Below are 25,774 nucleotides of genomic sequence, written 5' to 3'. Positions count from 1 at the left end.
CAAAAGAGCCCATCCACTACATCTTCCCATCCTTTATAAAACTTTAACATGTATGAGTCATTAGGCAACTACTAATGTCCTTCTGGGGTGTTCTAATCTCAGAGAGAGAAAAAGGGGCCCAAAGACATACCCTGAGTTTACATGGAAAGAGGAGATTTAATCTGTTTAAAATCCTTGGTCTCTGCTGATGGCAGCCAGATTTTAGGAAGCAGCACCTGCCCACAACCCACCTGCCTCCACTCCTCCTGGGTGGGCTCCAGCAGCTCCCCAGCTTCCGAGTCCATCTCTGAGGTGAAGGGCGAGAGCTCTTTCTTCTCCCTGACCTCCGCGAGGCCCGCTTGCAGCCGGCACTGCTCCAGCTCCAGGTCCACGGAGCGCCGCACCTGCCGGGAGAGCTCCTTGCGGTCAAGCGGGACGCTGATGGGGATGCTGGACGACCGGCCGGCTTTGTGGGCCTTGTCAGAGCTGAGCCGAAGGGGCGAGGAGGGGAGAGAGCGGCTCTGGGGGAGAAACCATGGGGTGGGTATCTCGGCAGTGCTCGTCTGGTTGTCTTTTCTCTTCTCCTCTGCCTGTTTCTCTTTCTCACTCTCCTTTCTCGTTTTGTACCTCAGGGTAGAAACAACCTACAAATGTCCAAAAAAGATACAGATGCTGGAATGAAACTGTAAGTCCTTTCTGAGTTCAATCCTAAACACTGGGGTCCACAGACAAGTGCTCCTGGCCTGGGACAAGATAAGTGCAGATCATGAAAGTAAGCCTTAGAAATGTTTATAGCAACTTGATATTGCCATGACATTCAAACACATGATCAGTGAGCTTGTAGTTTTTGTCTGCATATCATTTTTCTAATAACTCATATTTATTGTATTTTACAAAAATATTGATCTGCTGGCTTTGAGAAACACTAACCTAGGTCATCATTTCTCTCTAGGAGCCATGGGACAGGAGGCACGGAATGGCATTTTGCAGGACGTGCTATTGTACCCATTATGTTGCCTGTGCAGGAGGGACAGAGAGGGGAAGGAGCACCTCTTTTCAGCCTGCACCTAATTGGGAAGATACTCTTCTTGCCAAAAGAAACCAAACGTATTCCCTTTCACTGACTCACAGTCGGCATGGTGCTGGAACCGGATGGAGAATGAAGAGGACACAAATGGGATGACTTCTAATCACGGGAAAGAGAGGGTCAGGCCATGAGCAGGGCCACGGCATTGAGCATAAAGAGAGAGCAATCCTTCCTGGCGTGCCTGACCACTGCAGCGAAAACTGAAGCAAACAACTTCCAAAAAGGATATCCATGACCAAGACCTGGTTCATAAAGGGAACTCTGTGGAGGCGCATAATCAGAGAACTAGAACTTTCTGCAAATAGATCTAAGGAATGTGATACAAGAAAGCCGTGTCCCAGTGTGGACTGGCTTAGGGCAAGAACAAAGAGGGACACCCAGAGAGGGTCAGCAGAACCGAGAGTCCAGACTGAATAGAATAGAACAGAAGTATTCTTACACTGGACAAGTCCTAATCAGTTTCTCGGCAGTTCCTGTCTTGGGCACAGAGAGTGAGAGGCCAAAAAACACAAACTCACTCATAACCACCTCCTCTCTACTCGTTGCCAGCTCATAGTGAAGGCCAGTCCACCGATCTCACCCCTTCTGACTCTCAGGTAACTTTATTTTTTTTTTTTTTTCCTTTTTTTTGTCTTTTTTCATGTCCGGCAATGGATTGCAACCCTCAGTGTCACGCCCGTACCGGACCGGGACCGGCAACGGGATCGCAACCCTCGGTGTTGCACCCACACCTCACTCAGCCAGTGAGTGGGAACTGGTCTGTATGTGGAATCCGAACCCTCGGCGGGAGCGCCGCCACACTCCCAAGCAGCGCACTGTAGCAGTGCGCCACCGGGCCGGCCCTCAGGTAACTTTATTTTAAGGACGTTATTATTTGCTCCAAGAAGCATCCCTAACTTCAATTCTTAAGGAGACTAATAGTGTTAGTACATATTGATCCCTTTCCAGATGGGTGCTATTCTGTGCACTTGGCATAAATTAATTGATTAACCCTCATACCACCCCTATGAAATAGCATTATCACTCATAGCATGGATAAGAAAATTGAGGCACTAAGATACTAAGACCCTTCCAGGACTGAATCCCAATAGTTTGATTCTGGAGCCCACACTTCCCTGTCTTCTCTCCCAAGTGGTCCCCAGACTATACAAATCGATACATCACCCCCTCTCCAGAGCTTTACAAACCAAATATTGGGAAGTTTGATTTTTGTTAAGCTACAGAAAACACACTGTTCTTTAGCAATTTTTCCCAAAGTTCCTACTTCTATGTTTATATAATTAAACATGATTTTTCCCATGAGATAATCTGCTCTACTGCAACTTACTAACTGTGCTTCCAGATGTAGATGCAGCTGAATAGAATGTTTGAATTGAAAGTTTGTGAGAAACACCAAGATACAATAGATGTGAAAGTGACACAAAATGAAACGAAAAATGAGGTGCAAACAACATGCAGAATTGACAGAGGCAATACTAAGAACTGGTTTTAGGTTCCTTGGGCTCCTCATTATCTTCAATTATAGGGAAGGGCTGAGACTGCATAGAAGTAGAGAGGAGATTTTGTAATGAGGAGTTTTGGAGGGAGCCATTGAGATGTTGCGGACCTCCCCTCCTCTGCCTCTGCCAAGGAATTATCCTTTTCCTCTTCCAACATTGAGTTTGGGTGTACAGGGACACATAACTTGTCATTTAGTGACCAAACCACAAGGAGGCAAATCCAGACCTGATAGAACCTAAGTTAAGAAACCGTGGACTCTGAGTTACATGGAATTACTGGATGAGCCTTGAGAGGATTCTCCACTGGGGACGGGATGAGCATGATTCTATATGTGGGAAGGAATGTGCATTGAAATTTGGGGAACCAAAGGGACAAATCAAGTTAGAGTGTCAGTACCCTAATATTTGTCTAAACGTCTTCCTTAGTAATAAAACCCTTGATTCTTATTTGGACAAGTGACAACCCAAAATGAAGACTATACAGTCATCCTTTGATATCCATGGAGGAATTGGTTCCAGACCTCCTGCGGATAGCAAAATCCACAGATGCTCAAGCCCCTGGTATAAAATGGTGTAGTATTTACATATATCCTACACACACCCTCCCATATACTTTGAATCATCTCTAGATTACTTAAGGTACCTACTATAATGTAAATGGTATGCAAATAGTTATTATAACATCTTGTTTAGGGAATAATGATAAGAAAAAAAGTCTGTACATGCTCAGTATAGACAAAAAACTTTTTCCCAAATATTTTCTATCTGCAGTTGATTGAATCAACAGATGTTGGATACAAGGACTGCAAACTTCCCTTTCAGCTAAATGTAGACATATGACTATGTTCTGGTCAATTAGATACGAAGAGAAATTTTTTGTATGACTGGATGCCCATAAAGGGAAAGAGCATGTCTTCTTCTCTCTTTAATTTTTGCTAACTAAATGTGGTTAGATGGCTGGAACTCAAGCACCCATCTTGGGCCATGATGCAACAGGGCAGATCAACAAGATGGGAGTCAGAGTCACTGATGACTTTGTGGCATCACTGTACTACCACTGGACTGCTTGCCTCCAGCCTTTATTTACATGAGAAAGACATAAACATTGATCCACTGTTATCTGGAGTTTTCTGTGACTTCAGCCAAATTTAATTAATATAATTTCCACTTATGAAGTACAAATTTTGTAAGGCACAGCACATATATTTTCACTTAATTCTCACAACACCTATGATAGAGTTATTCATATCCCTACTATGTAGATTTAGAAACTGAAGTTATGATAAGTTAGATAACTTGTCCAAGGTCATGCAACTGTAAGTAGCAGAACCATAATGTTTATCTGACTTCATAGACCATGGGTTAACCACTCACCATACCTACTCAGGAAAAAAAAGAAATACTTCCATACTTGAATATCTTTGTGGCAAAGACCATCATTCCTCCCAAATCTGTTTCCTCCTTCTCTCTCATAGAAATGGAAACCCCAAAGTTTTTTGCTGGACACTTGGCCAACCATAAAACAAGACTTCATTTCCAGCCTCCCTTCTAGTGAGGGGTAGCCATGCCACATCACCACATTCTGACCAATGGAATGAGAGCAGAGACATGTTCAAGTACTACATTGTGTCCTTAAAGGGCAGGAGTACTCTTCTTCCCTTCCTTCCTCTCCCCTACTGCTTGGAACACAGATGTGATGGCAAGCCATCTTGGGTGATGCGGCTGAAGCCATGGGGCTGACACCCTAGGGATGACAGTGTAACAAGACACAAGAAGCCTTGGTCTCTGGACAACTGCATAGAACAAAACTGCCATATCAGCCAATAACTGCACATTCCAAGATTCATACCCACATTTGTCTGACTCAAAAGCCATGGTCTTTCATGCACATCATATCTACATAGATTTTCATATTTATTAGAGTTTTCAAGTTGAAGTAGACTGGCTTGTGTGGTGATGAGTTCCCTGTCTTTGGAACTTCTCAGGAAAATGTTGTCAAATATGTTATAGCAGGAGTTCCTGTGTGGGATGGGCAGTTGGAGTATAGGAGCCGTAAGGTACCACTCAAGTGTGAGAGTCTATTATTACAGAACCTTTGCTGTCTAGATTTCCACTTCCAAAATGAAACAGAAAATAGGAACTTATTGGGATATAGTTGTAATACATTCTAACATCCTACCCCCTTTCCCCCAACACATGCTGGTTACTGTGAGTTCCTTAAGGGCAGGCACCATCTCAGGTTCATCTTTGTATCTCTGCTAATGCTTTCTTTGCACATAGTAAGCACTCAAAACAGACAAGGGTACTACAATAAGTTTGTGGAAAAATAGAATTAAGAGATAATACGAATCTTTCCATGAAATTTTTCAAGTACCCTCATATTTGTTGAGTTTAACTGAAATTGAGAGGACTTCTGGGACTATGGCAGACAAGAGGTGCCCAGGGGAAATTCCTCCTGCAGAAGATCAAAATGGGCTCACTGCCACCACTGCCACAGTCACCAGAGCCATCGTCCAGTCCCAGAGCCATTGCCCATTGCAGAAGAGCTCCCTGCAGAGCAGAGGCCCTGTGGGTTGCCCATCACTACAGCCACAGACTCCACAGACACAGAGAGGCAGTGCAAACACTGCCACTGTGAGTTAAGCCCAGTGCCACCAAGAACACTGCAGATGCGAGGGAGGCAGTTGCAGCCGCTAGCACCACTGCTGCCCCCACAAGGTAACCAACTGCCACCAAGGATACCAAAGATAAGAGGTAGGCAGTTACAGGCACCAGCACTGCTACCACCCCTACAAAGTAACCCCACTGCCACCAAGGACTCTGCAGATGCCAGGGAGGTACTTGAGCTGGCAATGCCACTGCCACCACTGCAAGGTAAAGCCACTGCCACTGCAGACACCCATGCGAAGCTGTGCAGGCCACAACTGCAGATAGTGCAGCCAAGCAGGGGGCTTCTCAACCACCACTGCTGCAGTCACTGCCACCACTGGTGCCACAAGGCAGCCACCATTGTTGTGTGAGCAGTCCACTGCCACTGGAGCCACCACCGCCATGTGGGCAGCCCACCAAAGCCACTGCCATAGCCACCACCACCACAAGGGCAGCCTGCTACCACAGCAGTAGCCCCAGCAGCCACTGCATCTGTGCAGGCAGACCACCAACCACTCAACTGCCTTGACACAAGGAAGGTCACCAGTGGAGTATAGGGAAAGAGAGTAATAGAAGAAGCAACTGTTCTACAAGATGATCAGATATCAATGAAGAGATACTAGAAATACAAAAAAAAAAAAAATGAGAAAATATGAGTTCACCAAAAGAATATAATACCTCTCAAGTACCAGACCCCAAATGGCAGGAAATCTTTGAAATAACTGTAAAGGAACTCTGAGTAAAAATCTTGAGGAAACTCAATGAGATACAAGAAGATGCAGTTAAATGGCATGATGAACTGAGTAAAACCACCCAGGATGTGAAGGAAGAAATTTACAAAGAGATTAATACCTTATAAAAGGGTGTAGCAGAACTCATGCAACTGAAGGAGTCATTCAATGAAATAAAGACCACCACTGAGAGCTTAAGCAGCAGGCTAGAGCAAGCAGAGAAAGAATTTCTGCTTGAAACAGACAGTCTCTTTGAAATAACTCAGGCAGACCAAAAAAAAAAAAAAAAAAAATTAAAAAAATGAAAATCTAAGATAACAGATAACTTTAAGCACACAAACATCTGAACCATGGGAGTTCCTGAAGGGGAGGAAGAAGGAAAAGGCATTGAAAACATATACAATGAAATAATAATGGAAAACTTCCCAGGTATAGGGAGAGACATGGACCTTCAGATTCAGGAGGATCAAAGATCTCCAAAAGATTCAATCCCAAAAGATCCTCCCCAAGACACATTATAGTCAAACTGGCAAAGCTCAAACAAAGAGAGAATCCAAAAAAACAGCACAGAAAAGTATCATCTATAAGGGAACCTGCATTAGTCTAACAGCAGATTTCTCAATGGAAACTCTATAAGCCAGAAAAGAATGGGATGATATATTCAAAATACTAAAAGAAAAAAACTGACAGCCAATGACAGATATATTGAAGTTATTAGACTGGGAGTTTATTTTTCAATATTGTTTGGGGTGTTTAGTTACCTCTGTATTTCTTTTTTTTTAAATTAAAGCATGATTTATTATACATATTTTGGGGATACAACTTTGATGACCATCACCTGCGTACAACATGTGTTGATCAAATCAATATTATTAGCATGTTCATCATTACACATTGTAATTATTCTTTTTGTACCTTACCCAATCTCTCTCTACCCCCTCTCCCTCCCCCCCTGCACCTCTAGTAACAATAGATTTTGTTCTCTACTTCTGAAAGACAAAAAAAAAAAAAAAAAAAAAAAAAGAGAATACTATACCCAGCAACGTTATCCTTCAGAAATGAAGGAGAAATAGTATATTTCCCAGACAAACAAAAACTGCAGGAGCTCACCACCACATGACCAGCCTTACAAGAAATCCTCAAGAGAGTCCTGCATCTGGAATCCAAAAAATGATAATCACTATCATGAATACATAAGAAAGAACAAAACTCACTGGTAAAACAAAAATGCAAATAAAAAGGAGAAAAAAACTGTATCTTACCACCTCCAAAAAACAACAAATGCCAAAGACAAACAATAAAAGGGAAGGAAAAAAACAAAAGATATTTAAAACACCCAAATAAAAATTGATAAATGCCAGGAGTAAGACAATACCTTTTAGTAACAACCCATAAATGTAAATGAACTAAATTCTCCACTCAAAAGACACATACTGGCTGACTGGATTAAAAAGCTAGACCCAACTATATGCTGAGACTCACCTCAGCTGTAAAGACACGCACAGACTAATAGCTAAGGGAAGGAAAAAGATATCCCACACAAATGGAAATAAAAAATGAGCCAGTGTAGGCATTCTTATGTTGGATAAAATAGACTTTAAACCAAAAACTATAAAAAGAGACAAAGAAGGCCACTATATAATGATGGAGGGATCTATCCAGCAAGAAGGCATAACAATCACAAATACATATTCACCCAACACCAGAGCACTCAGATATATAAAGCAAATAATATTAGACCTAAAGAAAAAGATAGACCCCAATATGATAATTGTTGGGGACCTGAACACCCCTCTCTCAGCATTGGATATATCATCTAGGCAACAAATCAACAGAGAAACACAGGATTTAAATTACACTTTAGACCAATTTATTCGGCAAATATCTACAAAATATTTCATGCAATGACTTCAGAATATACATTCTTCTTATCAGCATATGCAACCTCTCTAGGATAGATCATATGTTAGGTCACAAATCAAGTCTCAACAAATTTTTAAAAATTGAAATCATTTAAAATATCTTTTCAGACCACAATGGATTAAAATTGGAAATCAATAACAAGCAAAACAACTCTGGAAACTATACAAATACATAGAAATTAAACAATATGCTCCCAAACGACCTATGGATCCAAAAAGAAATTAAACAGGAAATCAAAAAATTTCTATAAACTAATAAAAATAAAAACACATCATACCAAAACCTGTGGGATACAACAAGAGCAGTACTGAGGGAAGTTTGTTGCAATAAAAACATCAAAAGAATAGAAAGATGTCAAATAAACAACCTAACACTATGTACCTCCAAGAACTTGAAAAACAAGAACAATCCAATCCCAGACTAGTAGATAAAGGAAAGAAATAATTAAGATCAGAGCAGAACTAAATGAAATAGAGACCCCAAAAACAATAGAAAAGATCAAAAACCAAAAAGTTTGTTTTTTGAGAAGATAAACAAAATAGACAAACCATTAGCTATGCTAACTAAAAAAAGAAGAGAGAAAACCTAAATAACAAAAATCAGAAATGAAAAAGGAAACTTTACAACTGACCTCACAGAAATACAAAGAATCATTAGAGGCTATTATAAACAACTCTACGTCAACAAATTCAAAACCCTGGAGGAAAGGGATAAATTTCTGGACACATACAAACTACCAAGACTGAACCAAGAACAAACAGAAAACCTGAACAGACCAATAACAAGCAATGAGATTGAAGCAGTAATCAGTAGTCCCTCAACAAAGAAAAGCCCAGAACCAATGGCTTCACTGCTGAATTCTACCAAACGTTTAAAGAAGAATTAATACCAATTATTTTCAAACTACTCCAAAAAATTGAAACAGAGGCCATTCTCCCAAACTGGTTCTATGAGGCCAGCATCACCTTGATAGATAACAAACCAGTCAAAGATACAACAAGAAAAGAAAACTATGGGCCAATATCTTTGATGAACATAGACACAAAAATCCTCAATAAAATATTAGCAAATAGAATACAGCAACACTTCAAAAAAACTTATACACCATGATCAAATGGGATTGATACCAGTGATGCAAGAATTGTTCAACGTATGCAAGTCAATAAATGTGATACACCACATCAACAAAATCAAGGACAAAAACCATGATTATCTCAATAGACACAGAAAAAGCATTTGAAAAAATTCAACATTTCTTCATGATGAAGACTCTAAGCAGATTAAGTATAGAAGGAAAGTATCTCAACACAATAAAAGCCGTATACAGCAAACCCACTGCCAATATCATCCTGAATGGAATGAGACAAGAATGCCCACTCTCACCACTCCTATTTAATATAGTATTGGAAGTACTACCAAGAGCAATCAAGAAAGAGAAAGAAATAAAGGGCATCTGAATTGGAAAAGACAATGTCAGATTGTCTCTGTTTGCAGATGACATGGTCCTATTTAGAGAAAAGCGTAGAGACTCTACAAAAAAACTTTTAGAGTTGATAAACAATTTTGGTAAAGTTGCAGGATACAAAATCAACATGCAAAAATCAGTAGCATTTTTATACTCTAACAATGAACTAGCAGACAAAGAAATCAAGAAAGCTATCCCATTTTCAATAGTCACCAAAAAAACACAAGAAACAAAAACCAAAAATACCTAGGAATAAATTTAACCAAGAAGGTGAAAGCTCTCTACAAAGAGAACAACAAATCAATACTGAAAGAAACTAAAGAAGACAAAAAAAAGGTCAAAATACATTCCATGCTCTTGGATCAGAAGAACCAACACTGTGAAAATGTCCATACTACCCAAAGCAATCTACAGATTCAATACAATCCCCATCAAAATACCAAGGACATTCTTCACAGAAATAGAAAAAACAATCCTAATATTCACATGAAACAACAAAAGACCCCGAGTAGCCAAAGCAATCCTGAGCAAAAAAATAAAGCCAGAGGCATTATGCTACTTGACTTCAAATTATACTACAAAGCTATAGTAACCCAAACAGCATGGTACTGGCATAAAAACAGACACTTGGACCAATGGAACAGAATAGAGAACACTGAAATCAACCCACATGCTTACAGCCAACTGATCTTCAACAAAGGTACCAAGAACATACATTGGGGAAAAAATTGCCTCTTCAATAAATGTTGCTGGAAAAACTGGACATCCATATGTGAAAGAATGAAAGTAGACCCATACCTCTCATCATATACCAAAATCAACTCAAAATAAAGACTTAAATATAAGACCTGAAACTATAAAACTACTAAAAGAAAATATAGGGGAAACACTTCAGGAAGTAGGACTGGGCAAAGACTTTATGAATAAAAACCCAAAAGCACAGGCAACAAAAGGAAAAATAAACTGATGGTATTATATCTAACTAAAAAGTTTCTACACAGCAAAAGAAACAATTAACAGAATTAAAAGACAACCAACAGAGTGGGGAAGATATTTGCAAAATATGCATCTGACAAAGGATTAATATCCAGAGTATACAAGGAACTGAAACAATTTAATGGTAAAAAACAAATAAGTTCATTAAAAATGGGCAAAGGAACTGAATAGGCATTTCTCAAAAGGAGACATACAAATGACCAACAGACACATGAGAAAATGCTCAACATCACTCAGCATCAGGTAAATGCAAATCAAAACCACATTGAGATATCATCACACTCCAGTTAGACTGGCTGTTATCAAAATGACAGAGAACAACAAATGCTGACAAGGATGGGGAGAAATGGGAACCCTCCTACACTGCTGTTGGGACTGTAAATTAGTGCAGCCATTTTGAAAAACAGTACGGAGGTTCCTCAAGCAACTACAAATAGAACTGCCATAGGATCCAACAATTCCACTGCTGGGTATATACCCAGAGGTTGGAAATCATCATGTTAAAGGGATACCTGCACTGCCATGTTTATTGCAGCTCTACTTACAATAGCCCAGAGTTGGAACCAATCTAAATGTCCATTGACAGATGACTAGATAAAGAAAATGTGGTATATATACACAATGGAATACTACTCTGCCACAAAAAGAATGAAATACTGTCATTCACAGCAACATGGATGAACTTAGAGAAAATTATGTTAAGTGAAATAACCCAGGCACAGAAGAGACATTCTGTATATCCTCCCTCATAAGTGAGAGCTAAAAAATAAACAAATAAATAAAAAGAAGAAAGAAAGAAAGAAACAACAATCACGATAATATGTTGAACTTTCAAAAGGAGAGAATAGAACTGAAGTTACCAGAGGTAGGAAAAGGGGAAGGGGAAATTGGTAAAGGGCCACAAGAAAATTATATTGTATAATGTTGAATATACTAATTATCCTGATTTGACCATCATATATTGCACACAGGTATTGATATCCAACTCTGCACCCCGCAGATATGTAAAATCAACTATGTTTCACAAAAGAATAAATTAGCAAAAAATTTTTTTTAATTGACACATATTGTTTGTGCATGTTTATGGGCTACAAAGTTATATTTCGATACATGTATAGAATGTGTGATGATCAAATCAGAGTAATTAGCATGTTCATCATGGTAAATATTTATCATTTCTTTGTAATGAGAGCATTTGAGCTTCTCTGTTCTAGCCATTTGAGAACATGCAATAAATTATTGTCAATTATGTAAAAAAAAATTGATTTTCATCTTTATATCTGCAAATAGCACCCTCCCTGCTTGTCATAGGCACTAAATACACATTTGTTGAGTTTAATTGAAGATGATATGGATTATTTTGGAAATGGATGTTCTCAGATGACAGTGATTGAGGGATAGATTAGAATCATCTAGATCAAGGATGGGAAATATATGGCACTAGCTGCCACTCCACACTAGCATGTCCATGCCAGACATTACTAATTGATTACAGCACATTTGCCCCTCTGAGCCCAGCCATGGATTCTCCACCCCTCTCCACACTTGTAATAACCATTATCAGTTGAGTGGAGTCAGCATGCAAGATGACATTTATTTTACATTGGCAGTGAAACTGGGCATTATGGTGAAATGCATATTATTTCGTTAGTCAGTACCTTGTGTCTGTCTAGTTTAGCCAAAAGCTCCAGGTCAGTCGTGTCTGACACCCCACCATGAAGAATTAGTACTTTCTCATCAACCAGAGTAGCCAGTGGAAGCCAACGGAAGACATCTCGCAGTGTTCTTAGTATTTTCTTGCCATGTATCTGAAAAAAATGATATTAACAAGATGTCATTTCAAATAATCCATTCAACTTATGTGAACTGAGAGAAACTTGCTTTCAAAGGTCACACACCTTGTATTTATGCATCACTTCCTTGGTGAAGCCATATCTAGATTTAGAAGCAAAAATAAGTATTAAAATAAATTTAGTGACAGTAGTTTTGACAATCACATTTTTATAAAAATGCATGTTCTAGGTATATGTACTTAAATATATAGAAAAGAGACAGGAATAATCACCAAAATGTTTACAATTATAACATTCATCTCTGGGTAGAGAAATTATGGGATATTTTAATTTTCTTCCTTTTGCTTCTCTGTATTTCCTACTTTATCTGTCATGAACCCTTATTGTTCATATGATAAAGAGTATGGATATGTGGGGCCGGCCCGGTGCAATAAATTATTGTCAATTATGGGAAGAAAATGTAGTATATATACACAATGGAATACACAATGGAATATATACACTTGGGAAGTGCGGCGGCGCTCCCGCCGAGGGTTCGGATCCCACATACAGACCGGCGACTCACTGGCTGAGCGAGGAGCGGGGGCAACACCGAGGGTTGCGATCCCGTGGCCGGTCCCGGTCCGGTACGGGCGCGACACTGAGGGTTGCGATCCGTTGCCGGTCACGAAAAAAGACAAAAAGACAAAAAAAAAAAAAAAAGAGTATGGATATGTGGGGAAAAAAGTAATGGTTTTATTAGAATAATAATGTGTAAATTTAAAGAAAAATCTTTTTAAATGTTATGTATTGTGTATTCTACTTTTCTAGAAATAGGAAAACTTCTTTAAAAGGCATCTAACAAATAAGCAGCTCTGGTGAAATAACTTTTTACAATCACAAAAACATGGAACACTCAAGCATGTTTTGGCTTGTACCGTAAGTTCACCATGTGGTCCTCATGATTTCCTCGGTTAAGATGGAACTCTTTTGGGTAAACCAACATGAAGGCAAAAAGAACCATCAGGATCTCTACTGAATCCTGGCCTCTATCCACGAAGTCACCGTTAAACACGTACGCCCTCTCTGGCGATGGGAGGCCATTCTTCCCAACAAGGAGACAACCAGAGTTAGCAGAAGGAGCAGAATAGGAAATCAGGTTAAAGCCAATGGGCAGTTGACAATCACATCAAGTCTAACACCAGTTCTATGCTTTCCTGGTCTCCTCCAAATGTGAAATGTCAGTAAAAGATGGAAATATTTTCTATTGGTCTTTTATTTCCTTTCCAGTGAGGATGAGGATATGAAATGCTGGTCAGAATAAACACTTTACACAAAGCCAGAGTGTTGCCATGTGGTGTGGAGCAAAGGGCAATGAACTTGTGATCAAAAGGTCAGTTTTAAGTTCTGGCCAGACTATCTTTAACTAGCAATAAAAAAAAGCTGCTATAGATTCCTCATGATTAAACAAGGTAATACATGAGAAAATGAATAGGCAAGCACAGTATATGTATAAGGTAATATTATATTAATAAAATATTGTTATATTCATATACTTTATTATATGTTCTACATTTTATAACTAAGAATGGATATGAAAATAGCTTTTGGTTGCTTTGTTAATAATCAATTTTTCTTTATTTGGAAAAATAAAATCAATTGCTAAATAATGATACCTTCCATTTATTAACCTAACATTTTGTATTTGTTAAACAGTTTACAAAAATGTGTTTGAATATAATGCAGTACTGACTTTTATATTAAGTATTTGCTGCATAGCAGAAAACATTAAAAATATTTGTTAAATTCAAACAATATTTAAGTATTTATTTAATAGATACTGTATTTTAACTTCTAAATTAAGCCTTAGAGCATGAAAGGAACTTAATTTAAACACTCATACCTTATAAAATATAAATATTAAGTCATCCAACTGGCCATGTAAATCTCCTAACAAAGATAGGAAAAGAATATCAGTTCTGATTAGTCCTTACCATCATTTCCGATTTTTACTATAAAAAGAAAAATACCCAGAAAAATCTGATAAAGTTAAGAAATTTATGGTTACTAATTTTTCCATAGGTAAGATAGAGATAAATAATAATTTCCCTTATTACAGGGGTAGTTAATATTGAAAGCAGAAAGCACAATATTTTTTTCTGCATGATTATCATAAATAGCAAATGACATATTTTTATTGATGCAAAGATGGGACAGAATAATGCAGGATTGCAGACACAGTTGAGAACTGGAAAGATTTTGCCCCATGTAAAGTAGGAAGCTGCTGCTCATTTATGGGCCAATGTTATGAGATTTTTCAAGTTGGAAATATGGATTTTTTTTTTTTTTTTTTGTCCTTTTTTGTGACCGGTAAGGGGATCGCACCGGCCATCCCCATATAGGATCCGAACCCGCAGCGGGAGTGCTGCTGCGCTCCCAGCACCGCACTCTCCCGAGTGCGCCACGGGGCCGGCTGGAAATATGGATTTTAATATGAAATCCTCCAACTTTCAAATGCTGTAATACCAATTTTAAAGGTTTAAGAACATTGTACAGCAAGCAAGCCACATCTGTAGGCTGCCTGTGGCCTGAGCAGTGCCAGTTTATGGTCTCTGATGTACTGTGGTCTCCCTCCCCTAAGTTAAGGTGTGGGGCGTCAGTCTGTAACGAATGTTAAACATCACTGCAAACATGAGGAGATGGAGAATACTGTCCTCAATAGCACTTCTGTCTGGGAGAGGAATGTATATGGTTGGAAGGAATAATTCACCAGGCATTGAGGCTTGCTCAAGTACCAATAAATAAACTGTCTTCTAACAAGGAGGGTCTGGTTATTTACAGGGATTTTGTTCTGAATGGAGAACATGAGTTTGGGGGTCAATATGAATTGCTTGGAAAAATGACGCAGAGGCTGGGCCCTCAGCTCAATGGTTCCCCTTCATTGCACCATGTCTCCTTTAAGTAAATGTGGAGCAAATACGTAGGTGCTCAGCTTGAAGGAGGGAAAGGGCTCTGGGCAGCCTCCTCCCGCCACAGACAGAATTTTCTTGTTTGTGTCTGCCATGGAAATTGGTTCCTGACTGACTCTTACCACACACTGTGATCTCCTCGTTGTAACAGGTCGAAACCCGGATGATGTTTGGCAGTTGTACCAGATGCTTCTTGGTTTCATACAAAAGATTCAAGACATAGCGAGCATGGAGCTGCTACTAGGAGGAAGAGGAGGGGGGGAACAAAGCAACACTGATATCCAGGAGGGAAGACAGCCCTCGCCTCTGCTACTTAATGACCCCAATCACCAAGTCCTCAAAAGAAACCCTAGTACAGTGCTCCTGGGCCTCTGTGCATGGGTCCTTTCTTTTCCACCCATCTTCTGCCCTCATTTCTGCTTTTCATTGTCCCCATTTGTCCCTTCTGCAAATATTGAACTAATTTCCTCTTTCCTATCTATTCTATAAAACCCTTCCTTGCCTTTAGCTTGGGAGGAACACATGATTGTCTCAGCAAAGTATGAATGAGTGCATGTATATATGTTGATGATACTGAGCGATCTTGTCATTACTGGAAAATGTCATCCCATCTCTTCTTGCAGTGAGTCATCTTCACGTGAAAGGGGGAAGGACTGCAATCTCACACACAGCCAGAATCTGACCTCTTCTTACCACCCCTGCCTCTGCAGACAAGGTTTAGAGCCACTGTCCTCTTTTGCCTGGACCATTGCAATGGTCTGCTGACTGGTCTCCCTGCTTTGGCCCTTGCCCCTTACACTCTATTCTTAATACAGCAACCAGAATGATTATTTTAAAAAGCAAGTCAGATGTATCATTCCTGTACCCATCTCTTTCAGAAAATAAAAGTCCACCCCCCCCGTTCACCTCTACCATACCTCCCCTGGCTCCCTCCTCCCCAGACACAATGGCCATCCTGCTGTCCCTGAACAGTCCAGGCAATTTGCCACCTCAGGGCCTTTCTATTTGTTCCCTCTGCCTGGAATGTTCTTTCCCTGGATATCCACAGGGCACATTTCTCACCACCTTGGACCTTTGCTCAGAAATCACCTACCCAGACCACTGTATAAAATTGTCATCTCTCCCACCCACTAATTAGTTTATTCTTTTCCATAGCTCTTATGACCTTCTAATATACTATGTAATTGACTGGTTGTTAGGCATTATTTGTTGTCTGTCCCCTACTAGAATGTCAGCCCGCTGAGGGCAGTGGTTGGAGTCTGTCGTGTTCACTGCTGTATCCCCAGTACCCAGAACAGTGTGGGGTACGTAGCAGTGCTCAGTAATTATCTGTGGGATGAATGAAGCAAGAGAGGTTACGTGATTTAGAGAAGCTTTCAAGTATAAAACCTGGCCGATCAACCACAGGTCCTTCCTGAGCAAAGGGAGTGGAGTCTGTCTAGCTGACACATGACATGAGCACTCTAAATCCGGGCCATTATTTCTATGCTGGGTTTGGTCTCCCTCTGCACCTTACACAGAGTTGGTGGTGACCCATGTTCCCCACGTAAGCTTACTTGTTTCAGTCTGAAAGCTTCCACCAGGGCAGTTGCATGGTCAGGAAGGAGCGGGAAGGAGAGGCGCGGCCCCGTGTAGCTGGCTGGTACCTCTATGGATTCATAGTCACCACATTCCTCCAGCTGAGAGTCCTGGGGGACTCTCTCCTCGGTGAACATGCGGTTCAGGAAGTCTCCTAGTACAGATAGAAAAGGGGGCCGGCTTATGATCAGACATGGAGCCCACAGACCAAACAGAATAGCCTTCCCTGGACCCGATTTGAAGGGGCCTGGCCAATCTGGCCTCAGCTCCAGCACAAGAGATGAGAAAGGAAAGGGGAAAGTGATGATAGACTAGGATGGGCAGGAGGAAGAGGATAGGGTTTCATGTCAATAAAACCAGCAGCTGGTATCTATTCTACTTTTATTTTATTTTACTATTTTTTATTTTTTTAAAAGATGACTGTTAAGGGGATCTTAACCCTTGACTTGGTGTTGTCAGTACCACGCTCTCCCAAGTGAGCTAACCGGCCATCCCAATATAGGGATTCGAACCCATGGCCTTGGTGTTATCAGCACCTCACTCTCCCAAGTGAGCCACGGGCCAGCCCTTCTACTTTTATTTTAAAAGATCAAGATTTGTCAGACTTAGAAAGTATAGAAATTTAGAGGTCTAGATTTTTAAGCAAGAGGGAAGGGAAAAGCCAAGGTGGACAACCACTTCACAGGCATCTAGGGTGCACTTAGTGAGTGCAGCAGATGCGGCAGGCCTTTCTGTGCCCTTCAAACCCTCCACTGGCCAACCTCTGTGTCTCTAGCCTAGAATCGCAGAGGGCCATGTGGTGCAGGCCAGAAATGCTGTGGAATGCACAACCCTCCCGTCCTTTCCTGCCAGCAGCCTTCAACCAATACCTCTCAGGAGTCGGCGGATAAAGACTCCTGTTCCCTCTTCCCGCAGGTGGGATAATTCTGAGACTGGTGTTTGGCATTATCTCCCAGTCACACTGGCTTGGTAGCCCACCCCTACTGGCAACCTTCCCTTTCCCAAATCCCCTCCCTGCTCCCTCCCACCTGCAGTGTTTCCTGCACTGAACAAGTAAGCTCCTTGCACGCAAACTCTTGTCTCCAGGTGAGTTTTTGGGAGATCTCAGGATAAAATTCCACTCTGCCGTTCATCTGTCAGCACCATTGCACATTCCCCAGCTGTCACCAGATTCATGGTCTGGCTCCCTGTGCATCTCCCCACCTCACCCTAACATCTATGACCTTGGGACAGGAGGACATGCCATGTGGCACTTCATACTCACTCTCACTGTGGCTGCTGGGGGTGAAGTGATCCACCAGGTAGGTGAAGAAATCATGGAGCTGCAGAAGAACCCAAAGAGACTTGGCTTTAGAGATGAGGAAAAGAGAATCCAGGAGTGGTCCAGTCAGCTGCCCCTCTGAGCACCTGGGTCTTGCTGCCCCAGGACTAGAAGGCAGAGCTGGAGGCGACTCCATCCCACATCCCACCGCACCTTGACCTGGTCTTGCTGCCCAGCGTACTCTATAGACTGGAAGATGCTCCAGGTGCAACGCCGCCTCATCTCCAGGCGGGCCATGTAGCGACGGTACCAACGCTGGATCAGAGCAGCTGCCTTGAAGGCTGTGACACAGAAGGAGAAGCAAGCCTGTGAGCTGGGACTCCCTGGGCCAGGGGTGAGGAGCGGAGAGAGGGGGAAGAAGGTGCCTGCTCCCTCTCCCACTGTACATGCAGGGACAGGTGGTGGGGAAAAATCTATCCATGGATGTCCAAAAGAAGTGTCTGCTTTGCTGCTGGCCATAGTGCTTTCTCCCCATTCCCATCCCTCCACCACCCACCTCCATTCTTGCCAAATGGCTATACTAATATTGCTGGAAGTTTATTGACATTCCTATTGACTGATGAAAACATTTATATGTGCAGAGATGGAAAGTTGGATTGCCAGGATTCTGAGAAGGAGATATAAACTGGAGAGATTGCGAGGAGGCAGCATCTTCTATGAGTCAGATAATAGCCTGGATGTCAGGAATCCTGGCTTCTCCCTGGATCTGCCCTGACAAGCAAGTGGCTTCAGGCAAGTCACCTTGGGCCTCAGTGTCCTCATCTGGAAAATAGGCTGAAACCAGATGAAATCTGGAGAAAACAAATGATAAGTACTGAATACATCATACAACATCAGGGATGATAAATGTTTCCTAGGTCCTGTGCTTGCTGTTCCCAGTTCCCTGATGTCCCTGCAGGCTTTAAGCATCCCCGTCTCAAATGTCCATAACTGCATGGACAATGCAGTTTCTCAGACAGCCTTTGGGCTGCTCCTTTTTACCAGGACTTATGCTAGGTGACCGTGTAGGGCAGGTTGGGTGTGTAGATTTTGTTCTTTGTAGGAGATTTAGGACCTGTGGTCAAGCATTGTTTCCAGAGAAGGGAACAGCTGTCCACACAAATAACTAGATTCTTCTTAAGCTTCTGGGCCTGGATATGCTGCTGGTGATGAATGGACTATTTATGGATAAAGCTGGATTAAAAAGGAAACCTTGCGGGTTCACTCAGGCAGGTCAACCTCGTGAACAGTAGACAGATTAATTTAATACATTTAGCTTTCATTAGAGAGCTAATAGAATCCTTGCTGATTTCCCTAAAAGGAAAGCTGATGGTGAAGTGGGAAGAGAGAAGCTGGGAGGAATTAAAGCAAAGCCAAATTTGTTTTCCTATGGAAAAAAGTCATACTGTAAGTATTTCTAAAAAGGCACTCTCACTAAATAATAACTGTTGAGGTTGATGCTTTACCCATTGAATTCTGTAAAATCGTGTTCAGAATAGTGAATGAAATGTCCAGGGCAGGCGCTCCAGATGTTTTAGGAACTCCTGGTGAACTCACAGACTTCCGGACGTTGCCCTAGACCCTCAGCATGAGAATCTCTACAGGTGGAACCCAGGAAGGCATCTGCAGGTTTAACATGCTCTACACATAATTCTTACTTGCGCTGAAGTTTAAGAACCACTGAGGAAGACATGAACATCAGTGCTGTTGTTTGTTAATGCCTTGCCCCATGCATTTTTTGTTGTTGTTGTTGTTGTCCTTTTTTGAGACCGGCCGCACCGCGCTCAGCCAGTGAGCGCTGTGAGTGCACCGGTCATCCCTATATAGGATCCGAACCCGCGATGGGAGCGCTGCTGCGCTCCCAGCGCCGCACTCTCCCGAGTGCCCCATGAATTTTAAAGCAAGTGCTGCCAACAACTAACTAGACATACTTATATCCTCAGTCCTGCTTTAGCTTCTTAGAGCTGGGGGAGTGGTAACACCTCTCTTTCTCCCTCTTTTCCTCTTCCTCCCAGTCATCTATCTGGGGCTTGGGTTACCTTTAATTGAGATGGGTGCTGCGAGGTGCAGGATAGTTTAAAATCCTTTATCCCATCATCCCTTTACACCAGCACAATGCAAAATGCTTGGGGACTAAATCCTAGGGTGCGAGTTACACATGCACCTGGCCGTAAAAACTCCATGTGTAAGAACACTGTGAGAAAATTGTGAACCAAGGTGATGCCCAGTAGAGTGGAGGAGAACAAATCAATTATTTAAGAAAAGTATAACAGAGACTTTTTTATGGTTCCTCTCTTATTTCCATTATTTTTGTCAAGAATACTGTACTTATCTCTCTACACAACACAGATTTGAAGAAAAAATAATAATGGCTCTAGAAAGAAGTGCCTTTCTCTAAAGGAAGTATAAGCTTGACAAAAGGTAAGCAATAAAAACTTAGTGAATTATGACACCTCTTTAGGGAAAATAGAGAGTCTGATTTTTTTTTTTTTTTTTGGCAGCAGGCCGGTTTCGGGATCTGAACCCTTGACCTTGATGTAATCAGCACCATGCTCTAACCAAATGAGCTAACCGGCCAGACCTTTAGGGTTTAATATTGACTTCTAATCAGACATGGTATGCTTAAGTAGATGTAGGAATCCCCCACACTCTAACACATTTTTTTTTAAAGCTGCATAAAATGATTTGAAAAAAATTTTTTACTGATTGCTGAAGTCAAAATCATGGAAGGGAAATTTCCATGTGTCAGAAAGGTAGAACCTGCAGCCAACTTATTAGCAAGCACTGAAGTCAGGCAGCCCCAGGGGAAGCTGGACCAGACACATGTCTAGGCAGCTGGGGGTTTAACACCCTTATAGGATGGGAGATAGTCTTCAGGATCTGTGCGTGGCAGGGAGGTATAATTGGGCTGTCTGTGAAAAGGCAGGACCTGGGGAAGTTTCTGTACTTAGGGGAAACCAATCTCTGCCTCCTAGCCCCAGCAGCAGCAGGGTGAGCTGACCTAGAACACAGAGTCCCCTGTGAGATAGGAAGTCTCAGCCTGAGCTGAAACTAACTCAAAAACGATCTGTATAAAGGACAAACTGAGAAAAAATCTTTGCAATTTGTATCACAAAGAGTTGATCTTCCTACTATATTAAGAATTTCTAAAAATAGAGAAGAAAAAGAACAAAGATTCTGTAGAAAATGGGCAGAAGATATGAACAGACAGTTCTGAGGGGAGAAAAAGCACAAGATTTAAACATGTGAACAGATGTTCAACCTCACTTATAGTAAGAGAGAGAGACAAACTAAAAGTACTGTGAGATATCCTTTCTTACCTATTAGATTTATTAGTCATAAATCTAAAATTAGGCAATGCACTCTGTTAACGAGGTTGTAAGGAAAGATATTCATACATTTGTTATGAGCTAAATCATATCTGCACCAACAGCCCCCCCCCATTCATACATGGAAGCCCTAACCCCCAGTACATCAGAATGTGACTGTATTTGAACAGACGGCCTTCAAAGAGGTGATTAAGTTAAAATGAGGTCATTAGGGTGCGTCTTAATCCAATGTGACTGGTGTTCTTATAAGAAGAGGAAACTTGGACACACAGAGAGACACCTGGGATGTACATGCACAAAGGAGACACATGAAGACACAGTGAGAAGGCTAATCTGAAAGCCCAGGAGACAGGCCTCAGGAGAAACCCAAACCTGCTGACACCTTGATCTTGGACTTCTAGCCTCCAGAACTGTGAGCAAATAAATTTCTATTGTTTAAGCCTTCCAGTCTGTGGGACTTTGTTATGGCAGCCCTGGTGTGCTAATACAGCATTGCTGGTGGAGATGCAATTAGAAAAAAATTTGGTAAAATCTAACAAAATTACAAATGCATTTACCTTTTGACCCAACAATCCCACTACACCAAAAAATAAATCTATGACAAAAAAAAAACTGGCAAAGATATGAAAAGATGTATGCCCAAGACTATTTAAGCACTATTTGTAATAGAAAAAGACTGGAAACAATCCAAATATTTGTCAATAGGGGAACTGGCTGAGTAAACAATGCTACTACCATCATGCAATGGAGTACACAGAGGTATAAAAGGAATGAGGAATATTTCTATATTCTGCCTATGGCATAATCTACTGAATATATTATTAAGTGAGATGAGCAAGGTACAGAACAGGGTGTATTGGATATTGAAATTTATCTAAGAAAAGAGGAAAACATGAATACACACACAAACTATTTGCTTATATTTTTTAAGAAAATGGAAAAATTGGGCCGGCCCGTGGCTCACTCGGGAGAGTGCGGTGCTGATAGCACCAGGGCCACGGGTTCGGATCCCATATAGGGAAGGCCGGTTGGCTCACTGGGTGAGCATGGTGCTGACAACACCAGGTCAAGGGTTAAGATCCCCTTACCGGTCATCTTTTTAAAAAAAAAGAAAAAAGGAAAATGGAAAAATAAACCAAAAACTAACGTAGTTACTTACAGGTGGAGGGAAGAAGCAACGTGGAAAGGACAGAGATGAAAACAATACTTCTATGAAAGTACCTTTTGTAGATTTGACTTTGGAACTGTGGCAAAATTACAGATGATTGCAAATTCTTTGATACTTCTCTCCTCAAGAGGTGGGGTCTATGTTCCTTCCCCTTGAATCTAGATGGGTTCCCTGACCACTTTGACCAATAGAATACAGTCAAAATGATGCTGTGCCAGTTTCCAGGCTCAGATCTTAAGAACCTAACAGCTTCTGCTTCTTGCTTCTTGTAATGTTTGCTCTTAGAATGCTCACTCTGGGGGAAGCCAGCTGCCGGTTAAGGAGTTTGACTAGTCTGAGACCAAGTGCCATGCAATGAGAAGCCCAAGACACACAGCGAGGCCCTGGAAAATAAGCTATTACGTGGGGAAAAAGAAAGGCCAAGGCACACTAAGGCACCAGATACTAAGAGAGGAGCCATCTTAGAAGCAGATCTTCCAGGGCTGGCCTGTTGCTGAGTGGGTTAAGACCATAATGTTGTAACACCAAGGTCAAGGGTTTGGATCCCCCTACCGGTCAGCTGCCAAAAGTAATAACAAAATAAGAATTTTTTTAAAAAAGAAGAGCCTTGGGCCGGCCCGGTGGCGCACTGGATAAGTGCGCCGCTTGGGAAGCGCGGCGGCGCTCCCGCCCGAGGGTTCGGATCCCACGTACAGACCGGTTCCCGCTCACTGGCTGAGCAAGGCGCGGGGACAACACCGAGGGTTGCGATCCCGTTGCCGGTCCCCAGTCCGGTACGGGGGCAACACTGAGGGTTGCGATCCGTTGCCGGACATGGAAAAAGACAAAAGACAAAATAATTAAAATAAATAAATAAATAAATAAAAAATAAAAATAAAAAAAGAAGAGCCTCTAAGCCCCAGCTGCCCTAGGGATCACAAACAAACCACCAAGCTGGGCTCTTTGCAAAGTCCAGACCCACAAAATCATGAACAGAATAAAATGATTGTTTTAAGCCACTAACTTTTCAGATAGTTTGTTTCATAGTAATAGATAACTGAAACAGAAATTGTACAAATGTTTTATAAAATACATTTAAATCAAAATTTATGGTTTTTTTTTTTTTTTTTTTTTCTTTTTTCGTGTCTGGCAATGGATCGCAACCCTCAGTGTCGCGCCCGTACCGGACCGGGACCGGCAATGGAATCGCAACCCTCGGTGTCGCGCCCGCACCTCACTCAGCCAGTGAGTGGGAACCGGTCTGTATGTGGGATCCGAACCCTCGGCGGGAGCGCCGCCGCACTCCCAAGCGGTGCACTGTAGCAGTGCGCCACCGGGCCGGCCCTAAATCAAAATTTAAAAAATCAATTTCTGAAAAGCAAAAGTAAAAATTAAACAACTGAACCTAGCCTTGCATAACTTAGTGGCGTAACCACACAGAAAGGAGTTATTTCAAACAACTAGAAAATTTGGAGATTTGTACATACTTAGTGGATATATCCAAAGGCCAAACACAACTATGAAGAAATCTTAGAGTTTTCAGTAATCATATTGCTTATAATACTATTGATATTGTTATTCTAAAACTAGTTTTTATATATTGTAGGGTAAATACTTCTATATTAATGTCATTACTGAAAAAAGAATTTTTAATAAAGGAAAAATGGAATACAAATATAATATCAAATATAAATTGGTCATAATGTTCTTTTCCCTTTAAATATTTTCTGAATCCATTCACTGATAAGCTCTGGAAACAATGACCAAGCTGCTAGCTGTTAACTCCCCAGCACCCTAAAGAAATAGCTATTCCTGGTCTTGGGCAAAAAATGTGCAAGAGGAGCCTGGGACAGACGGAAGCCATGGAAGCCATGGGCTAATGGGGACGCTTAGGTCCATGTGAACAAGGTGCTGCCAGTGTTTCCCCACATAACACAAGGGCCTTCTCCGCAGGCTCATGCGTCCTGACTCACTCACTGTTCTCTGTGTTAGGGCCACCTATGTGAGGGCTGCGTTAGGGCTATGATTTGGTGCTCCACACTCTAAGGACATTAAATGCTATTCCTTTTCCACGTCCCCCTCACTCATATTGACAGGTCAGGCTTTTCAAAGATAGATTAATCAAAGGCTCTTTATCTTTTTCCGATGTACTAATTTTTCCCATGTCTTCATCATGGGGGGCCCGTAGGCCCACATATCAGACTTGGTTGTGTGGCCACAAAATAAAGGAATCGTATGAATGCCCAGGAGGAATAGAGGGGGAGAGTCCCCCTCAGGGTTTCAGCGTGCCCACAGACCTACGTGTCCCTTGCAGCACGAGGCTTACTTTCAAACTGCTGTTCACTAAAAATAACTCATGTTTTTACTGGCATGTCGCAGTTTAAAGTCCACATACAACTATTTCATGTAAGACTCACAATATCAAAAGGAGGACAAATAATAACTGCATCTTTAGAATGGAGATTAGGCCTGCCTGGTTAGCTCAGTTGTTCAGAGTGCCAACTTGCAACACCAAGGTCAAAGGTTCAGATCCCTGTACTGGCCAAATGCCAAAAAACAAAAGAAATAAATATATAATGGAAATTAATAAAATTTCTGTTGGGAAAATAAAATAATGAGTGTAAAGCATTTACCACAGTTCCAGGCATGTCATAAATACTTAGTAGAGAATAATTATCTTGGTTTATTACCTGCATTTTACCGATGGCACACAGAGTCCTTCAATGGTGTCATGCAGCTGGGGCCCAGGTCTTCTGACTCAAACGCCTACCCTCTTTTCACTTCACTCCAAGCCTCTGACCATTGTATTTTACACCTTAGATCTTTCCCTCAGTACTTGGCCAGTCAGTCCTTACTTTTTGAGAATATCTGCAGCTTATTCTGTCCATTTTATTTCTAAAAGGTCAAAGCCACTTAGAATTTTATTTTATCTTTTGTTTGTTCACTTTGACTTTTAGAACAGTTCTCCAAAGGGTATAAAAGCCCCCACCCTACTCACCTCCCTTCGTACACCCTATCTTGGTAGGATCACCACCGTCTGAATGCATCCTCTATCCCATCATTCAGACACTAAATAGCTAACCTTGGATTATTTCCAAACCACCCACAAATTTTGGTAATAAAGGTAACTAATACTTATTGGAATGCTTACTATGAGCCAGATACTGTTCTAAGCATTTTATATTAACTCATTCATTTAATACTCATAACAAATATATGAGGGGAGGTATTATTATTTTTATCCCTGGTTTAAAAGTAAAGAAACTGAGACCAAAAGAGGTTAAGAGGATCTCACAGCTGGTAAATGGTGCAGTCAGGATTTGAACCCAGGCCATCTGGCTCTTAACCAT

General features: G+C 41.3%; 1 protein-coding gene across 1 annotated transcript in view; it reads right to left on the bottom strand.

Annotated features, from left to right (window-relative positions):
* PPEF2 (protein phosphatase, EF-hand calcium binding domain 2) overlaps window positions 1-25,774 on the bottom strand; it is a 38,974-nt gene that overhangs the window by 11,709 nt on the left and 1,491 nt on the right. The window contains exons 2-10 of the mRNA XM_008567297.1: window positions 18,123-18,250; window positions 17,913-17,970; window positions 16,627-16,802; window positions 15,193-15,307; window positions 14,005-14,051; window positions 13,040-13,206; window positions 12,228-12,264; window positions 11,988-12,137; window positions 231-623 (exon numbers count right to left, since the gene is read on the bottom strand). Coding sequence (XP_008565519.1) covers window positions 231-623; window positions 11,988-12,137; window positions 12,228-12,264; window positions 13,040-13,206; window positions 14,005-14,051; window positions 15,193-15,307; window positions 16,627-16,802; window positions 17,913-17,970; window positions 18,123-18,250 — 1,271 coding nt within the window. The remainder of the gene's footprint in view (window positions 1-230; window positions 624-11,987; window positions 12,138-12,227; window positions 12,265-13,039; window positions 13,207-14,004; window positions 14,052-15,192; window positions 15,308-16,626; window positions 16,803-17,912; window positions 17,971-18,122; window positions 18,251-25,774) is intronic.

The sequence above is a fragment of the Galeopterus variegatus genome, unplaced genomic scaffold (genome assembly GCF_000696425.1).
Source record: "Galeopterus variegatus unplaced genomic scaffold, G_variegatus-3.0.2 Scaffold309, whole genome shotgun sequence".
In the NCBI taxonomy this organism is placed as follows: Eukaryota; Metazoa; Chordata; class Mammalia; order Dermoptera; family Cynocephalidae; genus Galeopterus; species Galeopterus variegatus.
This window is presented reverse-complemented; position numbering and strand designations above follow the sequence as displayed.